Raw genomic sequence first — 10,667 nt, 5'->3', positions numbered from 1 at the left:
TACTTGGGCAGGTTCACACAACAGTTCCCAAGGCAGGAGTTCACACATCCAGGCAGCTAATAATCCAAAATAATCCAAAACAGAAAAGAAACAGAGGCATGTTTTGATATGTCCAGAATACAAAATTCCATAGAAACACAAACTGGGATGACTTGGAGCAGGTCAGAGGGAAGAAAAAAGTTCTGGCACCTCTTATAAGACAAGCAGCAAAGGTCCCAGAGAGATGTTTTCCCTTTCAGAGTTGGAAAAAATGAAAGGTGGCAAGGAGTAAGCCAAGTATGTCCTGTGACAGGAAGCAATAAATGAGGTAGCAGTTCAAAGACCCAGGAATGTTTCCAAATATGGAAACACAGGGGAGGTTTTCAGGCAATGTCATAGGGTTGCCAATCCCCAGCTGGGGGCAGGGGATCCCCTGGTTTGGAGGCTCTTCCTCCACTTTAGAAAGCAAAGGGGGAGTTGAGAAATGTCTGCTGGGCACTCCATTATACCCTTCAGAGACCAATTCCCATAGAATATAATGGAGAATTGATCTGTGGGTATCTGGGGCTCGGGGGGGGGGGCTATGTTTTGACGTAGATGCACCACATTCTCAGCATAGCATGTCACCTCTCCTCAATCACCCCCCCCCAACAAGTTTCAAAAAGATTGGACCTGGGGGTCCAATTTTATGAGCCTCCAAAGAAGGTGCCACTATCCTCCATTATTTCCAATGGAGGAAAGCCATTTAAACTAGCACACTACAGTCCATTTAAATGTGATGGCCAGAACTCCCTTCAGAGTTCAGTTATGCTTGTCACAACCTTGCTCCTGGCTTCACCCCAAAGTCTCCTAGCTCACCCCTAACTTCCCCAGATATTTCCTGTTTCGGACTTCACAACTTTAGGCAGGGAGAATCTGTGCTTGGGATGGCCTTGGTCTAATAGTTTCCTTGTTGTTTTAGTGGGCACTTCCAGATGGTCTGTTACAATATTGGGGCATTCTAACCTATTTACGTGGGTATAGTTCTATCTTCACCAGAATGCAAACATGGCAGGTCCTTTTGTGGCTAAAATAAATCACACAGATTAATCCTTGGAGTCCCTTCTTAGCAGTCTGATAGGCAGACACTCTAAGCATAATGAGATTAAGCGTGGTCCTACTTACTCTGCTGGCTCTCCTGTTTTGTTCTCATATAGGTCGAAATGCATTTAATGGCCCACACAAGGACCAGAAGAGAAGCTGTGTCAAGATGGAGGCGGGAATTAGGCTTCCCAATCCTCAGGTCCCAGCGGGGGATCCCCCGGTTTTACAGGCTTCCCCCCTCCCCCAGCCCCACTTCCAAAGCCATTATGCACCTCCATGAACAATTCCCATAGGGAATGATGGGGAATTGATCTGCAGGTATCGGGGGCTCTGGGGGGGGGCTGTTTTTTGAGGTAGAGGTGCCAAATTTTCAATATAGCATGTAGAGCCTCTCCCCAAAATACCCCCCAAGTTTCAAAAGGATTGGACCCGGGGGTCCAATTCTACAAGCTCCAAAAGAAGGTGCCCCTATCTTTCATTATTTTCTATGGAAGGAAGGCATTTTAAAAAGGTGTGCTGTCCCTTTAAATGTGATGGGCAGAACTCCCTTGGAGTTCAATTCTGCTTGTCACACCCTTGTTCCTGGCTCCGCCCCAATGTCTCCTGGCTACACCCCCAAAATCTCCTGGCTCCACCCCCAAAGTCCCCAGATATTTCTTGAATTGGATTTGGCAACCCTAGCGGGAATGGGAAGTGTGAATCAAAATGGAGGCTTGTTGGCAACAGATGAAATGCAGCACTGGCTTTCCTTATGCTCCCACCCCATGGATTACATCTAAAAAATAATAAGAAAATGTATGTCAGGCAGCTACTGTGTTATATGTCACAATGGTGTGACAGCTTTCCACAAAATTAAGAAGATGAAGAAGATGAAGATATTGGATTTATATCCCGCCCTCCACTCCAAAGAGTCTCCTTTACCTTCCTCCCCCACAACAGACACCCTGTGAGGTGGGTGGGGCTGGAGAGGGCTCTCACAGCAGCTGCCCTTTCAAGGACAACCTCTGCCAGAGCTATGGCTGACCCAAGGCCATGCAAGCAGGTGCAAGTGAAGGAGTGGGGAATCAAACCCGGTTCTACCCAGATAAGAGTCTGCACACTTAACCACTACTCCAAACTGGCTCTCCAGTTTGTCATCTACAGTAACATATTAATGTCCGCTTGATCAAACATTGAAAGGAAAAGTATTGATTACTGTACCTTTCGGCAGAGTGCTTGTAATCTGAACATCATAGTAGCATACAGAAATCCAGCATAGATGCAGATTCCTTATCCATGTCAAGAAAAGTTGTATTTTTGTGCTTATGCTTCTTATGCTTCTGCTTAAAGCACACTACCATCTCTAGGTTAGGATTTTTAAAGTACAATCTTTAACATTTCATCAGTTTCTATCCATGATAAGATAAAATAATAAGACCAATATTCTATCCATGATAAGATAAAATAATAAGACCAATTTTCTGTTGATGGAAAGGGAAGTAGGGGACCCTTTCGGCACCCAGAAAGGCTATGTTGGGGATCATGGGACCTGCATGGCCAAAAACTACATGAAATGAGGGCTGTAGTAGGACTGAGCGGAAAAGCTCACTGGACCCAACCCCTACTTGCCATGACTTGCAAAATATTTAAGCTATAGCCTATGTTGAACACTGGAACAGCCATGGACAGCCCAATCCTGACTTCCGTGGTGGCCAGCCGTGGCGTAACAAAGGTGCCGCTTGTTGATTCCCTAAGGGCTTTGGCATGCTCAGGCGTAGGGGCAGAGGGAGAGAGGTGTAGGTCGCCACATGTCAGACCATCACCATGGCAACTCCACAAGAGTGCGGATTCCTGGTGTGCGAGGCAGACACAGCAGGAGGGGAGGGCCACCCAGGCCCCCTGGATTGGCCAGTGCTAGTGCTGGTGCAGGTGCCATGGCAGATGACGCCTGCACCAGCACTGGCCAATTCAGGGGGGCAGGGCTGGCCCTCCCCTCCTGCTGTGTCTGCCTCGCTTGTGCACCGGGAGTCCTCACTCCTGCAGAGTTGCCAGATGGGGGTGGGAAAAGGCAGCCCCGGAGAGGCTGATCACCTTTCCCACCCCGCCCCAACAGAGAACTGAACCAGTGGAGAGCCAGTTTAGTGTAGTGGTTAAGTGTGCGGACTCTTATCTGGGGGAACCAGGTTTGATTCCCCACTCCTCCACTTGCACCTGCTAGCATGGCCTTGGGTCAGCCATAGCTCTGGCAGAGGTTGTCCTTGAAAGTGCAGCTGCAGTGAGAGCCCTCTCCAGCCCCACACACCTCACAGGGTGTCTGTTGTGGGGGAAGAAGGTAAAGGAGATTGTGAGCCGCTCTGAGACTCTTCGGAGTGGAGGGCGGGATATAAATCCAATATCTTCTTCTTCTTCAATCATGGGCAGATGGTCAAAGGCAAAGGAGAGAAGTCCCACCAACACGGGGATGGGACAGGAGTGAGGCTGGGTGTGCATGCAAGAGAGAAGCCTGGCTTGCTGTCGAGGTGGGGGTGGGAGGGAAGGGGAAGTGCGGAGCTGCAGGATTGGCCAGTCCTGCGGCTACGCCCATCAGAGACTTGTGCCAATGGCAAGCAGGCAAAGGGAGTCATGTGCCCTCCCCGCGAGCCATAAACAAACAGGAAAAACATAGTGCAGGAGTCTGCAATCAGGGAAACCAGGCAAAATATGTGTATTGGAACAAGCAGACAGAGTCTCTGAATGCCACCAGGTCCCACAGGGAAACCCTCCCCGGCATGGACACAGAGTCTCACCCTGATGTCCCCCCACCACTTGCAGGGAACCCCTCCTCCGGTGGCAGTAGAACACTGAGTGCGAGTAGGGTTGCCAAGTCCAATTCCAGAAATATCTGGGGACTTTGGGGGTGGAGCCAGGAGACATTGGGGTGGAGCTAGGAGCAAGGGTGTGACAAGCACAATTGAACTCCAAAGGGAGTTCTGTCCATCACAATTAAAGGGACCACACAGTAGTCCAATGAGATGGTATTGTTTCTGAATGCTCCTCCTTGCACAGAAAAAGGGACTTTCTGCAAACACAATACCAGCAGCCCAGGGAGAAGAGACTGAAACCCTCCAGTCCAGATTTTTTTTTGTGTAAAGAACCCCCTCCACTTTTTGTCTAGGCTATCATCCCCCAACTGCTATCATGCGCTTGTTCTCTGAGGTGGTACAGCCCTCCCCACAAAGCACCTGAGGACTCTACCACCACCCCCACGCACTGGGTCAGGGGTGGCCAAACTTGTTTAATGCAAGAGCCACATAGAATAAACATCAGATGTTTGGGAGCTGCAAGCCATGAACGGCAGATGTCTGAGAGCTGCAAGACAAGGAAGGGATACAAATAGATGGAGGGGGAGGGAGGTGGAAAGAAAGTAACTTTAGTTTTAATGAGGCTGTGGGGGCTTCAAGAGTCACACAATATGTGACACAGTTTGGCCACTCCTGCACTGGGTCAACCCAAGGAAGGCCACTCACCAGCTGCTTAAGGTCCTCCTGAAGGCGGGCCGGCCGGCTGCTGCTCGAACTCATAGCGGGTGGTCTTGGCCACCACCACCACCCGAGAGGGGCGGAACCCCCTGCCGGCGGCTTTCAAGGGGAGCTCGGAGGAAGCATCCGTGCTGAGGTGCCATGGCTTCCTCAGTGGCAGCTCTCCCTGCGCCGCCCTCCACTCCCTGTTCAAGTCCTCGGGGCGGCGCTAGCAGCATCATCACCATCAATGGCGCTTCACCTTAACGTCCAAGCTTACCCTCCTCGCCTCCGCCAGGCGGTGAAGCGCAGTTGATGGTGATGATGCTGCTGGCGCCACCCCGAGGATTTGAACAGGGAGCGGAGGGCGGCGCAGGGAGAGCCGCCGCTGAGGAAGCCAGGGAGGCAGGTCATAGCCCCGGGGGCTTCGGAACGTCCTGCGGGCGCCGCTGCCGCCACAGACCGAGGCCAGACAGCCGCGAGCCGGCCGGCCCGCCTTCCCTCAGCCTGCGCTTCAACTACACAGCACGCGCTCTCGAACGGAGCCACTGCGCATGCGGCCCGCCCCCCCGCGCCCCCCTCAGAGGCGGAACAGGCGATGCCGCTGCGCCGCCGCCCCCTCCCCGCCCCATCCCAGCTGCTCCTCCGAGATGGGCCCAGCCTGAGCCCATCTCAGAGGAGCAGCCATGGTGAAGCGGAGAAGGGGCGGCTCGCCACGCTCCTTCGCGCCGTTTCTTCCCCCGCTTCCGTTTCTTTGGGGAGCGGGGGAAGAGGCTGGAAAACCTGGGGTCCCCCGCTAGGGCGGGAGGATTGGGACCCCTAAGTGCGAGGCACCAGCCAGGTGCCTGTTGCATTCCCCCACTTCGCACTCCCCTCTGATGTGTGCCATGGGACGAGGGGGGGGGAAAGACCCTCTGGCTTCCCTGTCCAGCCTCTCACGGTGGTGGCTCATAATTTACCCCCCTCCCCAAGAAACGTGCGAACCTGCCCTCCCTCAGGGAGCCCATGGACAGAGTGGCAGAGGGGAGGGGAAGGGGCACAGGGAACGTGCAGCAGACGCCAAGCAGGAGAGACAAAGTAAGGTACAGCTCAGACTTTATTGTGATGGAACCGAGTGCAGTGGTATCCCAGGTACATCATGGACAGTCTTGCGGGGAGCGGGGCTCCATTCAGAGTGGAGGGCAGAAACAGCTGACCGTGCAGAGGAGGGGTCAGAGCACCACAGACGGAAGCCTCTGTGTTGAATTCCCACCTGCAAAACAGAGATAGAGATCGTGCACCTACAGGGGCGGCAGCTGGAGCACGGGGCTGTTTTTCAGCTGGAGACTCTCTTAAAGGGATAGGCTCTGACCCACCTCCCCACAGGCATCGGATCATCTGCCAGACCCCCCCCCCCCCGTGTCTTGCCAGGGGTGGGAACGAGACAGATGACAGACCAAGAGAAGGGGGCCAGCAGCAGCACGGGGAGGGGGGCGCAGTCACCACCTGCCTGAGCCTGCTGCCTGGTCCAAGTTACACTGTTACACCACCCAGCCTCGAGTGAAGAGAGGAGGAGGAAATTGGGGATGCACAGTCGCACTTACCCAGCCATGGGCAACCGTCCTCATACGCTGAGCCTCCAGAGGCCGGGTACCTGTTGAGACCTGGAAATGAGAGCAGTTAGCCCCATGGGAGAGACCTCGCTCTCCTCCTCACAAGTCAAGGAGCTTGCCATATACTGTCTAAGCGCCCTTGCTGTGAAGTCCACCACCAAAATGCCCTGGCCCTTGCTCTAAGTCAGCGTGTCAGGGAGCTCCCTGGCAGAGTCCTGTGCTGCATGCCCTGCCCTACCTAAAGAGTTGTGTGGGCCAGGCCAGAAGGTTTTGTAGGGGAGGGGGCTGTGATTGGAGGAGGCTCGTCCCGTCAAGGGTGTGCGGAGATTGGTTTGCTGTTAAGTCAGCTCTCAAAGGGGTTTTGCGCTGGAAGCAGCAGCAAACTTTTTTTTCGGGGTTCATGAGTCTCTATAGGATATGCCTGATTCTTGTTGCCATAACTTTGTGCCTCTCACAGGGGGCGTTCCCCGGCTGGAAGGTGCTAGGGAGCCGACAAACGGTGGCCACGTCCCTGGGGTCGCCCCCTCGTACACTGGAGTAGTGGCGTGTACCTCATTCCTGCTGCTGGCTTGGCATGGCGCTGCTCTGCCGGAAGCCATGGGTGGGTGTACGCTGAGGCACCCAGGGAATGGCACAAGTCCCATTTGCACTGGCGGAGAGGGAGTTAGAATGGTGCAACTCGCATTTCCGCCGGCGTAGCAGTTAGTTTGCTCCCAAAGCACTTTTTGCCCCCCCTTAGGATTGTGCTGTTAATGCCTTATGATAAAAAGTAATGTATTAAACTGTCACAAAATAAAATATGATGAGCAATATTAATCTGTGTAATTATGCAAACTGGTAAATTAACTTAAGCTCCCAATGATTGATTCATCAGGCTTGAAAACTTTGAGCTGCTGATGACCAATGTATCCTACTGAAATTACTGGTACCACTCTTGGGAGGTGCTTCATCACCATAACATGGTAGGCCCTTTTCCTATTAGGAATGAGCAGAAACCATGAAAATGTGGTTTGGTGTGGTTTGTGGCATGCCCAGTTCTTGAACTGCAAACCATCATGTACTTTTAGCTGTCAAACCAGTTCGGTTCATGAGGTTTGTGTCACAGTAAAACGGGGTGGGGTAGGGGGGCAGCATGCTAGACACAACATGCTTGCAGGAGACCTCCAGCTGACTACCTGCCTTCCAGATTTGGTAAGGAATGGATTTACAGAGTACAAAGTATGCCCCCCCAATGAGGTGCCTCCAGGAGAGTGTTTTTTGGGGAAATGACAGATACAAGTTCAGGAGTATATAGAACGGATCCTGTGCAAGCTAGAGACATCAAAGTCGTAGGGGACTTTCCCGGATGCTCCTCTACATACCCTCCAAGTCCCTCCCCCCAATTACTTTTTAGGTTTGGTAAGTATTTAGATTGAGTGGAGATAGTCAGTCTGAAAATGTATCCATTCACAAACTGAAAGTCTGTGGCATTTGTGCCAGTTGATGTGCCACAAACTTCAGTTCGTGAACCACAAACAAGCCAAAATTTGTGCCCATCCCTAATTCCTAGATGAACCTGCCTGATTACTTTGATCATCACTATAGCCTTATTCTGTGTGCCACTATTATCTGAAGTAGGGCAGCTGGTCACACAAGACAGGGCTTTTCCTGTGGCAATACCTCAGTTATGAAACACATATTTGGGAGATGCTTAGTGTACTCTGACGACAGCTAACAATAGTTGTTTCCAAGAATTTTGGTTGATTATAAGATTTTGTTTTTAAATTGTCAATATGTAATTTTTGTTTGTAAACTAACAGTTGTGCCTTTGATGAAGAAAATGGGATAAAATTATCCATAATGTAATATGATGCACAGTACCTATTATTTCCTGGCCAGAAAATGACTGTAAATTAAGGACAACTGAAGTGATTGTATGCAGGTATGTTTAGAAATGGGGCCATAACCTTATACAGAAAGAAGAAGAAGCTTGTATCCTGCAGTAGTTTAATGGTTACACAGGAAATTATCTCTTCCTTCACAGATCCTCCTGGATGAAGTCAGTACCAACCAATGATGCGGAGAAAGTTATGGTGTAATCATAAAAAGAATTACACCATTCAAAATCCACTGAAGTCAATAGGTGTAGAAGGGTGTAACTAGGAACACCAGCTGTGTCTAATGAATTCAAAGGAACAATTAATTGCATCTTTTTTTAATTTTATGTTTATAAATCTCAACAACTTTCCTTTGATCAGGTCATTATGCTTATATTTTGATTTCATTTATTCAGATAGTATCTGAATATTCCCACAAACTGGAATTAACATATCATGAAGAACAATGATCAGAACAGCAATATGCACAATTGCTAGAAGGACTGCCAATCAGCCTCAGTTGTCCAAATTTAAATACTGAGAACCCAAAACTAAAAAGCTGGATTTCAGCATAAATTGGTTATTTTAAAAATGGCTGTTTCATATGTAAAGAAACCAAGATTATGCAGTTATTTACTTACTGTATGGCAGAGTTACACATAGGAAGGATATATAATAATATAAAATATGTAAGCAAGTTGATAAAGTATGCAAACCGATTGGGCAATTCCCCTAAATACTAATGAACATATGAAGCTGCCTTATACTGAATCAGACACTTGGTCCATCAAAGTCAGTATTGTCTTCTCAGACTGGCAGCAGCTCTCCAGGGTCTCAAGCTGAGGTTTTTCACACCTATTTGCCTGGACCCTTTTTTGGAGATGCCGGGGATTAAACCTGGGACCTTCTGCTTCCCAAGCAGATGCTCTACCACTGAGCCACCGCCCCTCCCCTAATATCTAATATAGTGGATTTCAACCCACTTAGTAGCAGCAGGGGAGAGTTCATAGAGCTACATCACCTCTCCCTGGAAGGCACAACACTCCCTGGAAAGCACAATGCTCACATTCCTGTGACAGATGGAAAATAGTTTGACGGGCTGTGCCACAATTGCATTTGGGTCCTGATATTTTGCCCCTTTTAAACAACAACTCTGCACAACTGCCAAAATCTGTTTATTCCACGAGCTGTCTTCCATACTTAATGTGGGAAGTCAAATCCTGAGGGCGTATCATTGGTGTTTATCAGGTTAGGAATGTCGGGTGGAACTGATTGCATCTGTTTGCAACCATTTATTCCCTAGAACAAAATTTTGTGATTGCAGGATTTATGCAGGTTTTATTGCTTGGCATTGGGATCTTAGTCTGGATATAATCAGTTTTCGGCACAGTAAGAAAGTGTTGGTTTACCGGTTTTCGATTTGTTCAAATGTTTTATATTTCCATGCCCTATAGCATCAGCCGTCAGGGGTGTGACCTAATATGCAAATACGTTCCCGCCGGGCTTCTCTGTGTGTGTGTACATTTTTGTCTCTCTGAACATAATGCATTAATATTAATATAATTAATACAACTATTTTACACCTCAACTAAAGTACAGTACATCGAATTCCCGGCCGTTCTCAAGTTTTAGCCCAAAGCCGCTTGTTTTCAGGCACACGGTGTCTGCGCGTGAGATTAAACGCACAAACGTATAGGTTCACGCCAGCAATACCCGCCGATGGCCAAACGATGGCGAGCGAGGCGAGCGAGTCCCGTCGTTTCCTTTTTCCAGATCTTTCTCGAACTCGGAGGCCGGCCGACTCTGTGCGGAAACTGCCGATGCCGCATCCGGATTTTCGCGGAGTCCCCGTTTGGCAGCGCGACGCGCTTGCGCAGAAGAGCGTATGTGCCGGTTGGTGGCTGTTGCTCCGCAGTGAGAGAGTGAGACGCGCGAGGGACCGCGTCGTCGTAGCGGCTGAGAGCGTTCAGCCGGGGCCGCCGCCGCACGCGAGGCAAGGCGGGGGAGCCGGAGGGAGAGACAGCGGACCGCGCCCGCCGCAGCCATGTCCGTGGTGGGCATCGATCTGGGCTTCCAGAACTGTTACATCGCCGTGGCGCGAAGCGGCGGCATCGAGACCATCGCCAACGAGTACAGCGACCGCTGCACCCCGTGAGTAGCGCCCCTCTAACCGCCATTTCAGGCGCCTCCCGGAGCAGCCGCTTCAGGGCCCGAGGACCCCCCCCCCCCCCGCAACCTCCAGCCGCAGCTTCTGCTCGGCATCATAAAGGCGCAAGTCGACGCGTCTCTCGCCTTCCGGAGCATCCCTCGCCCAAGGGGTCTTTTCACCACGGCCTAGCGCCCCGTTTACTTCCACCCCTCCTCCCCCAGTGGGCTCATCTGAAGCGGGCGGCGCCTCCCTCCCTCCCTCCCCGGAGCCGCTTTCTTCGTGTCTCCAGAACAGGCGCTCGCGGGGTTTCGCCCCCTTTTTACAACACAGTGAAACGACCTGATTCCCCCCGCCAGCCTCTTCCCAGAAAAGCGAGAAGGCGCTCCCTTCCCTTCCCTCCCTCCCTCCCTTCCTTCCTTCCAATGATTGGCCGCGGGGGAGGGGGGTCCTCTTTCAGGTAGTGACACTTAATAAGTCTGAGGAGGTCCCTTCCTTTTTTCAGCCGCCCTCCCCGCAGGGAATACTGAGCACA

At 51.1% G+C, this 10,667-nt stretch overlaps 1 protein-coding gene across 1 annotated transcript in view; it reads left to right on the top strand.

The window, feature by feature from the left end:
- The first annotated feature begins 9,810 nt into the window (after positions 1-9,810).
- The window catches only part of HSPA4L (heat shock protein family A (Hsp70) member 4 like), a 40,004-nt gene continuing 39,147 nt past the window's right edge, over positions 9,811-10,667 (top strand). The window contains exon 1 of the mRNA XM_060246809.1: positions 9,811-10,137. Coding sequence (XP_060102792.1) covers positions 10,031-10,137 — 107 coding nt within the window. The 5' untranslated portion in view covers positions 9,811-10,030. The remainder of the gene's footprint in view (positions 10,138-10,667) is intronic.

This window comes from Heteronotia binoei, chromosome 9, assembly GCF_032191835.1.
Source record: "Heteronotia binoei isolate CCM8104 ecotype False Entrance Well chromosome 9, APGP_CSIRO_Hbin_v1, whole genome shotgun sequence".
NCBI classification, from domain to species: Eukaryota; Metazoa; Chordata; class Lepidosauria; order Squamata; family Gekkonidae; genus Heteronotia; species Heteronotia binoei.
Note: the sequence above shows the minus strand (reverse complement) of the source record. Positions and strands in the feature narration are given on the sequence as shown.